Source organism: Xenia sp. Carnegie-2017, unplaced genomic scaffold, assembly GCF_021976095.1.
Source record: "Xenia sp. Carnegie-2017 unplaced genomic scaffold, XeniaSp_v1 HiC_scaffold_23, whole genome shotgun sequence".
In the NCBI taxonomy this organism is placed as follows: Eukaryota; Metazoa; Cnidaria; class Anthozoa; order Malacalcyonacea; family Xeniidae; genus Xenia; species Xenia sp. Carnegie-2017.
The window spans coordinates 4,082,528-4,099,435 of record NW_025813486.1 but is presented as its reverse complement, the minus strand read 5'-3'; the positions used below and the strand labels follow the sequence as shown (position 1 = coordinate 4,099,435).

At 35.2% G+C, this 16,908-nt stretch overlaps 3 protein-coding genes across 4 annotated transcripts; 1 reads left to right on the top strand and 2 right to left on the bottom strand.

Annotated features, from left to right (window-relative positions):
- Positions 1–1,192: 1,192 nt before the first annotated feature.
- On the bottom strand, positions 1,193–1,997 carry LOC124448192 (P2X purinoceptor 7-like). Its single transcript, XM_046999201.1, has 3 exons — positions 1,798–1,997; positions 1,440–1,610; positions 1,193–1,343 (listed from the first exon to the last, which is right to left on the bottom strand). Exons 1-3 carry the CDS (start codon positions 1,995–1,997, stop codon positions 1,193–1,195), a joined length of 522 nt encoding a protein of 173 aa, XP_046855157.1.
- Positions 1,998–9,011: 7,014 nt separating this feature from the next.
- Positions 9,012–11,039, bottom strand: LOC124448191 (protein ADP-ribosylarginine hydrolase-like). Its single transcript, XM_046999200.1, has 3 exons — positions 10,520–11,039; positions 9,471–9,540; positions 9,012–9,357 (listed from the first exon to the last, which is right to left on the bottom strand). The coding sequence occupies exons 1-3, from the start codon at positions 11,037–11,039 to the stop codon at positions 9,012–9,014; spliced, it is 936 nt and encodes a 311-aa protein (XP_046855156.1).
- On the top strand, positions 9,044–16,722 carry LOC124448199. Of its 2 annotated transcripts, XR_006948965.1 has the most exons (6): positions 11,915–12,183; positions 12,493–12,597; positions 13,021–13,159; positions 15,987–16,130; positions 16,257–16,358; positions 16,567–16,722. XR_006948965.1 is itself a non-coding variant. In XM_046999209.1 (4 exons), the coding sequence occupies exons 2-4, from the start codon at positions 11,416–11,418 to the stop codon at positions 12,586–12,588; spliced, it is 345 nt and encodes a 114-aa protein (XP_046855165.1). In that variant the 5' UTR covers positions 9,044–9,319; positions 11,407–11,415; the 3' UTR covers positions 12,589–12,678. The 2 variants fall into 2 exon arrangements, 1 of the variants encoding a protein (XP_046855165.1); XM_046999209.1 differs by lacking the exons at positions 13,021–13,159; positions 15,987–16,130; positions 16,257–16,358; positions 16,567–16,722 and adding exons at positions 9,044–9,319; positions 11,407–11,533 and having other exon boundaries at positions 12,053–12,183; positions 12,493–12,678.
- Positions 16,723–16,908: the final 186 nt, after the last annotated feature.

Here is a 16,908-nt window from a genome sequence, read left to right as displayed (position 1 = left end):
GCAACGATACCTTACATCAAAGGTACGTCTGAGACTATCTCGCGTATCTTACGACCATACAACATATGTGTCGCACATAAACCAATCACAACGTTACGACAAGTACTAACGAACATAAAGGACAAAGAACAACCCAACGAACGACAAGGTACAGTTCACAAAATAAACTGCTCCGACTGCCACGCCTCCTATATCGGGGAAACTGGCAGGAACTTAAACATAAGACTTACTGAACGCAAACGAGCTACTAAGAAACAAGACAAAACTAATCACATTACCGAACATCACCGAATCACAAAGCACAACATTGACTGGGACTCGGCAAAATGCATTACTTACGGGTACTGACTATAGACAACGGCTTACATTAGAAAGTTGGTATACCAACTTGGAACAAACACCCCTGAACAGATCACAGCAATTACCGGCACCTTACAAACGACTTATTCACAATACAAACAAACGATCAACTAAAAACATTACACTTCACACTAATTCACAATGACAACACACAATTGACACCCTCAGATTACAACTAAAAACATCACACCTAATTCACACATCACAACTAAAAATAAAATATTTCACTTCACACTAATTCACAATGACAATACACATTTCCTGTACACGCAATACAATGACGTAAGAACCAGATAACAAATACGGCTAACCTGACGTTTACTCCTCATTTGACTCTGAAGATGACTACCGCTAAGGTTGTCGAAACGTCAGTCAACAACAACAAAAACAGCCCTTCTCAGGACTATACCATTCTGGACGATCATCATTTACAAACATGGAACGATACTCCCGGGTTCAAACCATTTACTTTACTTAACATTATGTTTGTCAATTTCAAATACTGGAGAAAGAAATTTTTGCGAGTTATTTCGATTCACTCGCATACAGCGTGTCAATTATTCACTTGCAAACTTTTCGCACTCGAGAGTGACTCGCAACTGCATCGCGAGTCACTCGCCCCTCGCCACTCGATACTCGCGAGTCATGTCATGTTACTCGAGGTCTGTACTGTAAAACATAATTATTCGTTTCTTTGTAAATCTGTTTGTTTTGTAATAAATTAATATTAATAACTGTGCATAGCATGACCTATAAATGGGCTGGCTATGCCACTTTAATATTGACATACAAAGTAATTGTAATGGATATACCTATATCATAATAAAATACTTCATTCATCAGCATAGTGGAAGCCTTCAAATTGAAATTCCTCAGCAGGGCCAGGTGGAGGAAATGTTTCTCTAATGGAAGTAACTGCACATGATGGCAAGACAACTCTTACTTCTCTACCCAAGATACCCCAGCACCATCTTGCCAACTGCCTATAAGCAATATGGCGGTACAGTTTGTCTTCGGGCCCATCATACGCTACCTCATATTGCTGCTTGTACTGGTACCAAGCTGTTTGTAAAACCCACCTGTTAAGACAAACAGGCTCAAAACCAGGATGTTGTGTAATGCACAAAGGGACTTCGGTGGTCTCATTCGTTTCTACTGCCTCTACATTTTTGTCACAAATATTGGAAATCTCTTTGCAGCATAAACATTCCTCGTTATTATCCATTATTTGGCAGTTACCACATTGACACCTGAATATGTTAAAAGAAAGGATCTTGAAAAGTAAATGTCTAAAATTCAATAAAGATTGTATCTTACAATAAAAACTTTAAAATGTACAGTATTATGTGTGTGCGGACGTGGTCAACTTCAAAAACTGAAAACGTTCTTCCTAGATCGAAACATTGGTCTAGAAAGATATTACATTTTATTACTCACCATTCAAGATTTTCGTGCCGAGGCTCATCCTCAATATACACAAATTCCTGTTTTTCGTTGTCCTCAAACTGGTGAGCTTCTTCGTGTTCATCAGCCGGCCATTCGGGCTCAAACTGATATGGCCGAATATTGTTTGTTGGATTGTATTCCATTTCACTATCGATTGCTGTATTAGGCCGAGGATCTTCCAAAAAAGCCATTATAAGCGATTGTTTTGTTTTTTTGTGCTAGGCTGTGCGTTATTATTTTACTTTGTTGTAAACAGAGTAAAATCCAAATCGGTTTGACAATATGACGTCAAAATAAATTCCGCTGACGCATTCTGTGCCCACGCTGCTAAACCTCAAAACAGCTCAAATAGCGCACTTGAAGACGCGATTTTGTCATAAATAAAATGCCTGATTTCACATCAATCTTACCTTGAATAACTTCGTCAATATAGACAATCTAAATTAAATATTTAGCACATCACCTGATACATTATTGAAAACATCTTCTGCATCACCACGTTCTTAATCAATAGTCTGGCATGGAAGGAATCACTAAAAAAAGAATAAAATTTACCAAATAATTTTGAAAACTTTCTATAGTTGTCTTGATTTGAGCAAGAGTTAGATTCATTATGTCCTTTAAATGCCCGCTCTTTTTTAGACAAGACAACATCACTGTTATTTTCTTCTCTTTTCTGGCTTTCACTCTCATTATGTTGCTTCACGTCCATTCTTATTGTTCTTAAAAAATAATTTCGAAACACTTGTTTTAATCCATATTTATCGTGTTCAACATTTTTTACTTCTGAAAAAGCAATTTAAGTTTCTATGTTCCTGGAAACCGTCCAACAAATGATGTATATGTTTATATAACCAATGTTTGTCTAAGTTTTGATTTAGAGAAAACCGAGTGTAGTGTAAGTAAAAACTGATGTCCGCTGACAATAGCACACAAGTAATCTTTATTTTCTTGCCAAGAAGGCTAGAAGCTTATCTTGTTTTTTCTCTGAGTAGCATATCATAGGGATGGCTTACGGCTTACGATCATAGTTTTTCTGCTCTTTAGTATTTTGCCAACGGAAAGGAAATATTCAACAAGCCCATCTTCAGTCAACTGTCAAGCATAAGTCTCTTTATAATTTTTGAAACTGAGGTGATGATCGATGAACATCGAGTACGGTTGAATGCCTTTAACATGTTACATACAAATGCAAAAACATTGAAATTGAAAGGATGGAAAAATTTACAAATGGTACGACATATTTACATTTTCCTAACCCTTTAGTAATTATTTTATAATCAGCAACAACGAATTCGTTCTGCTCTAATTTTTATGATGTTTGACTAATGAATTCATAGTCACATAATGCATCATGTAGCAAAATCTTTTAGTAAGCCTTGGCTCCCGGCTTTCATTTCCCAATGTCACTGCTTTTTCTTTGATTCTATTTTAACCATTTAGACTTCTAGGTATTATTTGCAAGAAATTATATCTTTTTTTCCGTTCTTACATGCTTTCTTTTTGTCGCTTTTGTGCAAATAGAATTCCCACCAAAAAGAAATGAGCACAAATCGTTGACATTTAAACTTAGTATAAATGCAAAAAATAGTTTATCTACAAATAACTTAGTAATTAAGGTACGATATCAATTGCTAAAAGTTAAAGTGCTCCAGCAATACATACACAAATATGAAGTATAAAGAGAGTTTAGCGATATTTTTGACCTTAATAATATGCAATAGCCATTCAATTCAGGATTATAGTATTTTTTATATCAATGAATTTAATGTAAGTCAGTTTTCGTTTTCGTCAGGCCGAAATATGTCAGCACCCCCAATTTTTTTGCTCCCGCACGCCCATGTTTGATTTCCTCATCAAATGAACTCTCAACTTCAACTAAGAGTTATTTATAATGTATATTGAATTTTTGGAATTTCTTCATTTTAATCATGTTGATATATCAATTTTTGTACAGATGGAATCAAGAGGAACAAGAAATCTGTCTTACATTATGCAAATTATTATTGTGGTTCAAAAGGAACTTGCTCAGTTCTTTATCAAACAATGGAACACTTGTTACAAATCATCTCATGGAGAATGGCATGATACACCTAAAAGTGGCAATAAATTTTACAATTTAGAATCACGAAGAAAGTTAGACGAAAAAACACGACAAAAATATCAGGATGGAGACACCAGTAAGTGGGACTGTACGATATTATTTGATGCAATAATTTTTTCAAATTCAATTGGAAAGCATCTTGACAAAAAAGCAAAGGACGCTGTTCATGCACTTCGTTGTGAAAGAAACAAATACGCACATTGGTATGAAAGGGAATGCTCAGATGATGATTTTGATAAAATAGTGAATATTATTGAAAATTCATTTCAAGATTTGAAATTTTCTCTCGATGAAATCATTGAAATAAAAAATCATCGAAACTGTTTTAACTCGTTCCAAGTTCTTCCTTCAAAACCTAATCTTTTTTTTGTTGAACGCACTGAATTACGAGATAAAATTACAAAAGATATTGAAAAGTTAAGAAATGATAACAATGATAAACTGACATATTTTTACATCACTGGTAATCCTGGCAGTGGTAAATCCCAACTTGCAAGACAGGTTTGTGAAAAAATATCGTGTGATTGGAAAAATAGAACTTCGTTTGTAATGACTCTCGATGGAAAAAATAAGGAATCTCTTTTAAAAACTTACTGTGAACTTGGATACCGTTTAAACTGTGACAAGTATATGATTAAAAAATTTGAAGATGAAAACTGTTCCATCACAGACAAAGTGAAGAATTTGCGATCGTTAGTATCCACACGATTAAAATTCTGGCAAAATTGGTTGATCATTATAGACAACGTGGAACAGCTCAGCACAATTTCTTCGTTACTTCCCCAAGTTGGTGATCCCATGTGGATAAATGGTCAAATCATAGTAACTATCCAGAACACAGATGCCGTACCTCAAGACGATGAGTTTAACAAACATATTTCTATCAGAAGTGGAATGAATGATAAGGAATGTTTTCAACTGTTGAAGCATTGCACTATTGAACATGATGATGATAAATTGTTAAATAAAGTATCGCACGCATTAGGTCGTCAACCGCTGGCTTTGGCTGCTGCTGGTTATTATGTCAGTCGTGTAAACAAAGCAAACTGCTCATTTACTTGGAAACAATATTTAAAGAAAATATCTTCAGATGAAGAAGAAAACATGGACGCCACTTTTGTTAAATTTAACTCGGTATATCCTAGAAGTTTGTTACAAGCTTCACTTTTAGCTGTCAGACAAAATGCTGAAGAATCCTCAATATTGGCAAATGTTTTTAACTTTTTTTCCGTGATATCGTTTGATCCTATACCACGAGACATTATTGTTTTTTATGTTCAAGAAATTGATCCCAAACACTCAAAGGAAGATATATGTCTTTGTTTAAAGGACTGCTCATTGTTCTTGCATTCAGAAAATAATGACATTAGTCTACATCGCATTGTTCACAAAGCAATTATTGTTTATCAATCTGAACACTTAAATAAAGAATGAAAATGAGAATGTCAATCAAACGTTGACCAAATATCTAAAGCACTTTACATGTTTAATGAGAGAGACGACGAAAGCAAGTTAATGCCACATCTTGAAAAAATTCTTCAATTAATAAAGACCTACAAGACAAAAATCAACATGAACACTTTACAAGTTTTCCAATATTTTGTTGAGAGACTAAGATATTTTGGAAAATACGATCTTGCTCTTGAACTATTGGATAAATTTAAATCAGAAGAATCTAGTTATGACAAAGCTTGGTATTTTAATATCCTCGGTGTTTTATACCATCACACCGGGAAGTATAGCAAAGCTAAAAATCATCATGAAAAAGCTCTGGAAATTCAAAAACAATCGCTAGGTCGAAATCATGTTGATGTTGCTGCGTCTTTACACAATCTTGGTATGGTGTTTGATGAAACTGGAAATTACGAGAAAGCTATAGAGCTTTACGAAAAAGCACTAGAAATTGAAAAACAATCGTTAGGTCCAAATCATGTTGATGTCGCTACGTCTTTACACAATCTTGGTTTGGTGTTTTATAAAACTGGAAACTACGACAAAGCTATAGAGCTTTGCGAAAAAGCACTAGAAATTCAAAAACAATCGTTAGGTCCAAATCATGTTGATGTCGCTGCGTCTTTAAACAGTCTTGGTATGGTGTTTGATAAAACTGGAAACTACGACAAAGCTAGAGAGTTTCACGAAAAAGCTCTGGAAATTCAAAAACAATCGTTAGGTTCAAATCATGTTAATGTCGCTATGTCTTTAAACAATCTTGGTAATGTGTTTTATAAAACTGGAAACTACGACAAAGCTATAGAGTTTCACGAAAAAGCTCTGGAAATTCAAAAACAATCGTTAGGTCCAAATCATGTTGATGTCGCTATGTCTTTAAACAATCTTGGTAATGTGTTTTATAAAACTGGAAACTACGACAAAGCTATAGAGTTTAACGAAAAAGCTCTGGAAATTCGAAAACAATCGTTAGGTCCAAATCATGTTGATGTCGCTTCGTATATAAACAATCTTGGTACTGTGTTTTATAAAACTGGAAATTGCGACAAAGCTATAGTGTTTTACGAAAAAGCACTGGAAATTCGAAAACAATCGTTAGGTCCAAATCATGTTGATGTTGCTACGTCTTTACACAATCTTAGTACGGTGTTACATAAAGCTGGAAACTGCGACAAAGCTATAGAGTTTTATGAAAAGCTCTGGAAATTCAAAACAATCGTTAGGTCCAAATCATGTTGATGTCGCTGTGTCTTTAAACAATCTTGGTTTAGTGTTACATGAAACTGGAAATTACGAAAAGGCTATAGAGCTTTGCGAAAATGCTCTGGAAATTCAAAAACAATTGTTAGGTCCAAATCATGTTGATGTCGCTGCGTCTTTAAACAGTCTTGGTATGGTGTTTAATGATACTGGAAACTGCGACAAAGCTATAGAGCTTTACGAAAAAGCTCTGAAAATTCAAAAACAATCGTTAGGTCCAAATCATGTTGATGTCGCTGTGTCATTAAACAATCTTGGTTTAGTGTTACATGAAACTGGAAATTACGAAAAGGCTATAGAGCTTTGCGAAAATGCTCTGGAAATTCAAAAACAATTGTTAGGTCCAAATCATGTTGATGTCGCTGCGTCTTTAAACAGTCTTGGTATGGTGTTTAATGATACTGGAAACTGCGACAAAGCTATAGAGCTTTACGAAAAAGCTCTGAAAATTCAAAAACAATCGTTAGGTCCAAATCATGTTGATGTCGCTGCGTCTTTAAACAATCTTGGTAACGTGTTTTATAAAACTGGAAACTACGACAAAGCTATAGAGTTTCACGAAAAAGCTCTGGAAATTCAAAAACAATCGTTAGGTCCAAATCATGTTGATGTCGCTATGTCTTTAAACAATCTTGGTAACGTGTTTTATAAAACTGGAAACTACGACAAAGCTATAGGTTTCACGAAAAGCTCTGGAAATTCAAAACAATCGTTAGGTCCAAATCATGTTGATGTCGCTATGTCTTTAAACAATCTTGGTAACGTGTTTTATAAAACTGGAAACTACGACAAAGCTATAGAGTTTCACGAAAAAGCTCTGGAAATTCAAAAACAATCGTTAGGTCCAAATCATGTTGATGTCGCTATGTCTTTAAACAATCTTGGTAATGTGTTTTATAAAACTGGAAATTACGACAGAGCTATAGTGTTTTACGAAAAAGCACTTGAAATTCGAAAACAATCGTTAGGTCCAAATCATGTTGATGTCGCTTCGTATATAAACAATCTTGGTAATGTGTTTTATAAAACTGGAAATTGCGACAAAGCTATAGTGTTTTACGAAAAAGCACTGGAAATTCGAAAACAATCGTTAGGTCCAAATCATGTTGATGTTGCTACGTCTTTACACAATCTTAGTACGGTGTTACATAAAGCTGGAAACTGCGACAAAGCTATAGAGCTTTATGAAAAGGCTCTGGAAATTCAAAAACAATCGTTAGGTCTAAATCATGTTGATGTCGCTGTGTCATTAAACAATCTTGGTTTGGTGCTTAAAAAAACTGGAAACTACGACAAAGCTAAAGATTGTCACGAAAAAGCTCTGAAAATTCGAAAACAATCGTTAGGTCCAAATCATGTTGATGTCGCTGCGTCTTTAAACAGTCTTGGTATGGTGTTTGATGATACTGGAAACTGCGACAAAGCTATAGAGCTTTACGAAAAAGCTCTGGAAATTCAAAAACAATCGTTAGGTCCAAATCATGTTGTTATTGCTGGGTCTTTAAACAATCTTGGTAATGAGCTTGAAAAAACTGGAAACTATGACAAAGCTATACAGCTTCACGAAAAAGCTCTAGAAATTCGAAAACAATCGTTAGGTCCAAATCATGTTGATGTCGCTGCGTCTTTAAACAATCTTGGTAATGTGCTTGAAAAAACTGGAAACTACGAAAAAGCTATAGAGCTTCACGAAAAAGCTCTAGAAATTAAAAAAAAATCGTTAGGTCCAAATCATGTTGATGTCGCCACGTCTTTAAAGAATCTTGGAGTGGTGTTTGAAAAATCTGGAAACTATGACAAAGCTAAAGAGTTTGAGGAAAAAGCTAAGGAAATTCGCAAAAAAACGTTAGGAACTACTCAGGTTGATGTCGCTAAGTCTTTTAAACAGTCTAGATGTGATGTATTATGAAACTCGGGAATATGACAAAGCTTTACAGTAGTACTTTGGTAGCTATGTGTTTTAAAGAAAATTGTACCTTCCAAATTATGTTAAGCCTATTTTTAACACATAGACCGTAGGAGCAAGGCTTCCACCTGCCAAGTCAACTCCCCTCTCCCTCAGAAGGTATTTTTGGTGCTGAACTAAACGTTTGCACTTTGCATTTTATGAAATAAAATGAACCTAAAGATGCAATGGTCCTATTCTATATATGTTTTCACTGATATCTAGTCAATAAACTTACTCTACAGCCCAGGAATCATCGTAAGTAAAACTTAGAACTGCACATGCCCTGAATCTGACATTGTCCTTCAGACTTTATTTCTAGAGTAAATTGTTTTTATGTTATAATCACGTAGTAATTTTTATTGTATGATTCACAAACATACTAAAGTATATTGGGATGAAAGAATTTTATGACATAAATTATGTTAGATGAAAATTATCCAGTCATTTTCTAATTTTTTTCAATGCATTCAGTATATTTTTACTCAGCTCTATAAGCCTAAGACCATATTCCAGGTTCCTATAATTTCCAAGGGGTACACCTTTCATACCATACATACCACCCCACCATGCTGCAGCCAATATTCCTGTACTGTCACTATCTCCACCATGAAACATAGAACAAGAACACAATTGAAACCAGGAATCTTTTGCCATCATCAAAGCATCGTAAGCAATCATTGGTGCATCATGACCACTGGACCCACCCCAACCTGCATAACTCACAGATTTATAAAAAGCATCACGTTCAGGTATGTTATATGTCACTGGAAACGTTGGTTCACTCATTCTATTGGTTAGTCCACGTAGTTCAAGATATGACTACCAACTATTTTGAAAGTGGCCGCAAGCTTTCTTGTTTTCTTCTACATCTCGACCAACCTTCACAATGTATTCCCAAACTTTGGGTAAAACACTATCTTCTGTATAGCATAGGCTGTATTTAAAGCTGCAGTAACAGCCCCAAGATAACCTATAATTAAAATCGTTATCTTTAAAGATTGCTAATTTCAGGTTACTTACATTATGGTGACCCTATTTACATAATAGCAGCATTTTGATATGGATCATGGATTCAATTTATAATAATAATGGACTCCGTCGATTTCGACGTATGAGGGTTCCACGAAGTGGAACATCCTGGTTACTGAAATTATAGTGAAGGCAGCTGACCAGACTACAATCACTTGTACCCTTCACGCAACTACAACGCTGATATCAGCGTGACACAGTGTGACAAGGCTGCAACATTACAGATGCAGGTACAGTCCATCCGAGGACACAGTTTCCTCTAACAAATTTCCCTCACATGGCTTTGGTCAACCCGGGCTAGGTTTACAGACACATTGCCAAATGTGCCACGAGCTGGGATTGAACCCATGCCGTCTGGCTAACAGCTCACGCCATTAACCATTCAGCCACTCGCCCTGCTTGGATTCAATGGCTGTAGTAGTGAAGATATAAAAGCAAGAACAGCAATGGCAATTCAAACAGTTTTTAGAAGACAGAAATTTGGAAATGTGGAAAAGCGATAAAAAGGATGGATCAAAGATATGGTGATTAAAAGTGAGAATGTTAGAAGGATGGAGGCATTTGAGACGTGGTTCTGGAAAATGATGGATTGCATAGACTTATGCAAACCTAAGGTCAACCTTCTTTTATTTCATTTATAAATTGATATTAGATAAAAGGATATGAAACATTCATGGCAATGGCTTGATCAAGTAAGTAATCGAAGGAAGAGATGAAGGTGAAACATCTAAGAAAAGCAAAAGGATTGAAAAGCTAAATTACTATAAAGGTTTGTTAAAATGAAAAGAAATGCAGATAACAGGAAAACCTAGCAAACTGTATACAAAGCAAAACTTGTTGATAGACAAAACACTAGACATTACTGACTTGATAATCAATACATGATCTGAAATCGTTGCTTTATTAAGAAAGGTGAATACCTGTGGGATGATTATGAGTCATCCTTCCACTTTCAACAGAAATTTCAATTAACATTTCAATTTGATCTTCACAAGGAAACATCAAACCTATACACATGGATCTCATAGCTGCACCACATCCGCCACCACGTTCATTAAATGGTATAATGTAACCTTTTTCCTCAAGACGTTGTAACATGAAACATGCCTTTGTTGTGGTCTGACCAGGAGCTCTTTCCCACATATCCTCAGCACAGCACATGTCTTCTTGTACTTTGTAGCCATAATGCTCAATAACTCTTCCGTTGTTGTCCATTGCTTCTGCTGTAGCAATGTGTAGTACAGTGTCGTCACTAATCCTCCATTCTTTAATGTCAATTTTATCAAGTCCTCCGAGTTTTTCTAGTTCTTCATGAATTTGAGTACCACTGTAACAGAATTCCCACAAACCATTCTTATAACCTAGAGCATCCAACACTCCACTGAGAACCATAACTGCTTCGTATTTCTCTAATAATTCGACCGTATTTTCATAAGCCATTTTTAATGTTTACTTCAGGGTATTTTCATGAACGCTTAACATGGGTTTTTGAAACGCGGAAAACACCAGGCTTACCTCAACTTATAAAAACAAAAATCTTTTCTTTGCTTTGTTTCAATATTGTTTCAAACTATTCTGTTTAGATTTAGACGAGAGCGTTGGGAGACTGGGTCTGTTATTTTGTAATCCTTAATCTTTACTGGATTCCTTGATCTTTAATCTGATTAACATGTTGCTTGTTGCAAAGATACGTTAAGAGTTGATAAAATTTTTCAGCGATAATATTCGAAAATATGGCTTTTGCATTGGTGAATTTTTACAACGAAAATACATGGATATCATTCCATATTCTAACATCATTTTTTAGGATGAAAATATGTCGAAAGACAAAGATGAACTTAAAGGATTCAAAACGTTAGTCATGTGGGGAGATGGAAAAACAAAGGGAAACGGCAAGTCGATGGAATTTCCTGCAGAGATAATAGAGGTTTCAGGTTAGTATTTTTAGTCTGTTGTAGAATTTTTGTAAAATTTCTAAAAGCTTGTATAATTCAGCCAAAAGGCTAATTGCTAGTGCATCAAGCTCTTTCTCTTTGTTATCATTTCTTTCATGAAACATCTTAGCTTTGCTATATATCTGTAAATTTCTGTGTGAAAATCTATTTGTTTATTTCTCTGTCTTGTTTGTAGAAATAGTCATAGTTGATATGAAGGTTGCTGTTGTCAATTCAACTTACTGCTTTTTTAGGAGGGAAATACTTTCTGATAGAAAGCCTTTGCTCAAATGTTGTTCTTTCTTCTACATAGCAATAGTTCAGTTACAATACTGACAATAAGGATGTGTCTATTTCCCATATTTTAACTTGCTTCCTCTTAAATACATGTAGTAATACATTAGGCCAAACTTTGCATAAGGTTGTTTCCTTATAATTTCAGGCATGCTACTGCTTCCAATTGAAAATTATTATTTTTTAATAGTTGTTAAATAGTCATCCATTATTTTGTATAAACAGATAGTAAAGATTATTTACTCAAGACAATGAGAAAAGAAGAAACTTTCTCTATAAATACTGGCAAAGGGTGTCACAAAAGAATTCACAAAGCAAAGTTTACAATTGAAAGTGATAATGAATCAGATGATGTGGTGAGTTGCCCGAAATATTAGATTGACCACATTTTGTTTAAATGGTGTTTACTGCATGTTTATCAATTATTGCTGTCGTCATCTATAGTTAGCACTCATGTCACTAATGTGATGATGCATTCATGGAAATTTGTTAAGTACTCCATATGGTATTCATGATTCAAATGTTATTAGCTACTAATTCTATGTTTGAAGGTCTGCATTGCTGAACAAGGCTATGAGCCTGAAAATTTAAATGAGAAGTAGTAGCTAATAACAAACTTTTCAAACAATATGTATAAAATTTTGCATTGTTGTTCTTTTTACCAGCAGGAGCACAGTATTCCTAAAAAGCTAAAGGCATCCAGGGCAAAGAAAACAGAGGCTTGCTGCTCAGCCAGTCTTGCTTCACTTATAAAGGAGTGATTAACCAAGGTATGTACTATACACAATGATAACACTAATTATTCTTATCTCTAAATTATGCAATTTTATTATTAATGGGGAATGCTAGGGAATTAAGGTCATTTTTCAGAATAAAGTTTGGATATTGTTTTGTTAAAAGCTAAAAAAGTTAATACTGTATGATATGTTCCCTTTAATCATAAAATGCTGTTAATTTGAAATTCATTTCTTGTTTCTAAGTGAAAAATCTTTTAAAATGCAAACATTGTACAGTGTAAGGGTTGTATCGGGCAATCATACAAAAGAATTTTCAATCAGTGTAGCTTTTGAAATTAAAAAATTGAGATTTACATTATAATATATTGTACTTGTTGTTAGTAAATTTCACCTTAATAGTTTGTACTAAAAGGAAAATATTGTTAAATATTTCCTAAGTTCTTGTTGATTATTTAGGAGAGTCAGTCAGATGAAGGTAGTGCACTTTGCAATGATAAATGCAAGTATAAAAAAGAAGCCTTGGAGCTCAAAGAGAGGGTAAAAATGCTGAAAAATCAGATGAAAAGACTTAACGAGCAAATTGACAATGGCAATGGTAAGCTCGAGGAAAATTTACTTCATTTGTATTTTCAAATCAATGTTTTCTCTGCTTTTCAGTTTTGTCTTCCAAAATGGAGAAATTTGTAAATTGCTTGTTCTATTCAGTATATTTTGGATTTGAAATTTAGTATTTGGGTGAAAAACAACAACTCAATATTACGTAGTGTCATCAACCTTTAGAAGGTTATGATATATCGTTTTAAATTTATAGATTAAGAACTTCATGTTTGTAAATGTAAACCGTCCAGGTTGGTATAGTCCTGAGAAGGACTGTTTTTGTTGTTGTTGACTGACGACGTTTCGACAAGCTTAGCGGTAGTCATCTTCAGGGTCAAATGAGGAGTAAACGTCAGGTTAGCCGTATTTGTTATCTGGTTCTTACGTCATTGTATTTTGTGTACAGGAAATGTGAAATAGCGTATCAAAGAGACTTGTCAGAGACAACCAAAGACGAGATCAGAAGCAGGATAGCCTCCACTTTAAAATCGTCCTCTATACGTGACAACAACTTGACAAAGAACGAACAACAAGCACTCAAACGACTAAAACACGACAACAACATCGTCATTTTACCAACAGACAAAGGACGCGTGACTGTGGTCATGGACAGGAATGATTACTTCAACAAAATGGTCACCCTTGTTAACGACAGACAAACGTACCAACAACTCAAACGAGACCCAACACCATCACTAGTACGCAAACTAAAAAGCAAGATCTTCTCGATGAGAAAATCTAACATATCTGAACGTATTTACTATCGACTTAGATGTTCAGTACCACGACCACCCAGACTATACGGACTACCAAAACTTCACAAACCACAAATACCCATGCGACCAATTGTATCATTCTGTGGTTCGCCTACTTACGAACTCTCAAAGTACTTGACTGACATACTGCAACCACTTACAAACAAATCCAAACACAAGCTGCAATCCACTGAAACTTTCATTAAAAAACTGAGCACTGTACAAATACCGGACAACTATATACTAGTGTCTTTTGATGTGAAATCACTGTTCACCAGTATTCCACTTAATCTGGCACTTACTTGTACAAAATTCCTCATTACAAACACCACGGACGTACTGCCATTACCGACAGAAGACATTATAGAGCTACTGGAGCTCTGCCTCACCTCGACTTACTTCCAGTACAAAGGTACACACTACAAACAATTACATGGAACAGCAATGGGCTCACCCGTTTCTGTTGTAGTTGCTGAAATTGTAATGCAATCTATAGAGGAACGGGCGCTCACGACTTACAAACATGCACTACCTTTTTGGTTTCGCTACGTAGATGACACAATCACAGCACTGCATGCAGATGAGATTGATGACTTTCTCACTCACATCAACAAACACAACAGCCAAATACAATTTACCAAAGATGTTGTAGAAAACGGAACTCTTCCTTTTCTCGACTGTTTGGTAAAACATGACAATCAAAAACTACGAACAACAGTTTATCGCAAGCCAACACATACTGACTGACTACTAGACCAATCATCTTACAACCCTACATCACACAAAGCCACCACAATCAGAACATTAACAAGACGTGCACAAATCATATGTGATTCACCGGATGCTCTACACAACGAAAACAACTATCTCAAATGTTTTTTTGACAAAAACAACTATAACTCTGACTTTATCAAACGCAACACTTACAAACCCAACGAACCCAACGAAACAAACAATTCAGTGACAACAGCAACGATACCTTACATCAAAGGTACGTCTGAGACTATCTCGCGTATCATACGACCATACAACATACGTGTCGCACATAAACCAATCACAACGTTACGACAAGTACTAACGAACATAAAGGACAAAGAACAACCCAACGAACGACAAGGTGCAGTTTACAAAATAAACTGCTCCGACTGCCACGCCTCCTATATCGGGGAAATTAAACATAAGACTTACTGAACACAAACGAGCTACTAAGAAACAAGACAAAACTAATCACATTGCCGAACATCACCGAATCACAAAGCACGACATTGACTGGGACTCGGCAAGATGCATTACTTACAGTACTGACTATAGACAACGGCTTACATTAGAAAGTTGGTATACCAACTTGGAACAAACCCCCCTGAACAGATCACAGCAATTACCGGCACCTTACAAACGACTTATTCACAATACAAACAAACGATTAACTAAAAACATTACACTTCACACTAATTCACAATGACAATACACATTTCCTGTACAAGCAATACATTGACGTAAGAACCATATAACAAATACGGTTAACCTGACGTTTACTACTTATTTGACTCTGAAGATGACTACCGCTAAGCTTGTCGAAACGTCAGTCAACAGCAACAAAAACAGTCCTTCTCGGGACTTTACCAATCTGGACGATCTACATTTACAAACATGTAACAATACTCCCGGAATTGTATCGTGGATTCATGTTTTATTGAATTCTGTATAAAATAATGTGTACTACTAGAATCTGTACGGGGAATTTGCTAAATTGTGTTTATGTAACCCTTAGTTAATGAACTACATTATAACATGGATTCATTGGAAAACTGTAGTTTTGAAAACTGTAGTGTTTGGGAACAAAACTATCAATTGTTAAACTACATTTCTCCCAAAACTTTAGTTTCTATATCTATAGTATCCCCAAATCTATAGTTCCGAAAACTATAGTTTATTCATACAACTATAGTTTTCGGAACTACAGTTTTTGTTTCAAAATACTAAAGTTTTCAAAACTATAGTTTATTTTTGTAAGGGTTGAACCAACTTTTTGCAAGTACCTTTTTTAATGCTATCGGTGCCATTGTTTAGTTGGATGTTTTGAAAGGGTTGAACATTGATTACTTTTTCGTGGCTGACGTGGATGTTGAAGTGCATGGCTCAAAGTCTGTCTTACAATACTGCAAAAGAAAGAGCATCTCCGCTTCATTTTTACTTTTGTAAACAGCTCTAGAGGTTTGTGGTCGTCACTTTATATCATGCCTGTGACGAAATACATTTTTCTTCTCAGGACAACTGAGAACTTGTGAATTTTGTTTCTTATTTAATATTATAATCTAATACAAACTTTTTTGGTTGTAGCAATTAAGTCAACCGACAACGTTTAAACTGTTACCGAGAATCGCATGGCAAGATTGAAACAGAAGAGAAAATCTTTGCGTGATATTTTAAATCAGAAATACTGTAAGTATGAAATTGTAACTAATTGTAAAACATTTAGATGGAATATGAAAAGGTTGTTCTTGGTCAATATTTTTTTGAAGTAAGTACAGTTACTTCTGAATGAAAATTTGTAATATTAGAAGCAATGATTAATAAAAGGAGTTGCACACAATCCTGCCGCAATTTCAGTAAGAATAGCTTATACTAGTTTCAAAAAAAAACATTCTAGGTGAAGCAACTGGAATGGAAAAAGCAAAAGTGCCATACACTTCTCTTTTGAAAGGGGATTTCAAATATGTATTATGCATATGACTGTTCAAAACACGCATCATTACGGGATCCATCGATTATGGGAGAAGCAGCATTGGATTTATTTATTGAAAAATCAAATGAGCTTACATATGTAGAAAGGGAGATTGTGTAAGGAAATGATGTTCTTCATGCAGAAAATGTTGAGGAATGTGACAAAGAGCAAGACAATGGCGGCCACATCCAAGAGGCCGTGAGAATGATGATAATAGTCATGGCGAACTTGTTAACAACGTTTCCGACGAATATGATGTTGGCCATG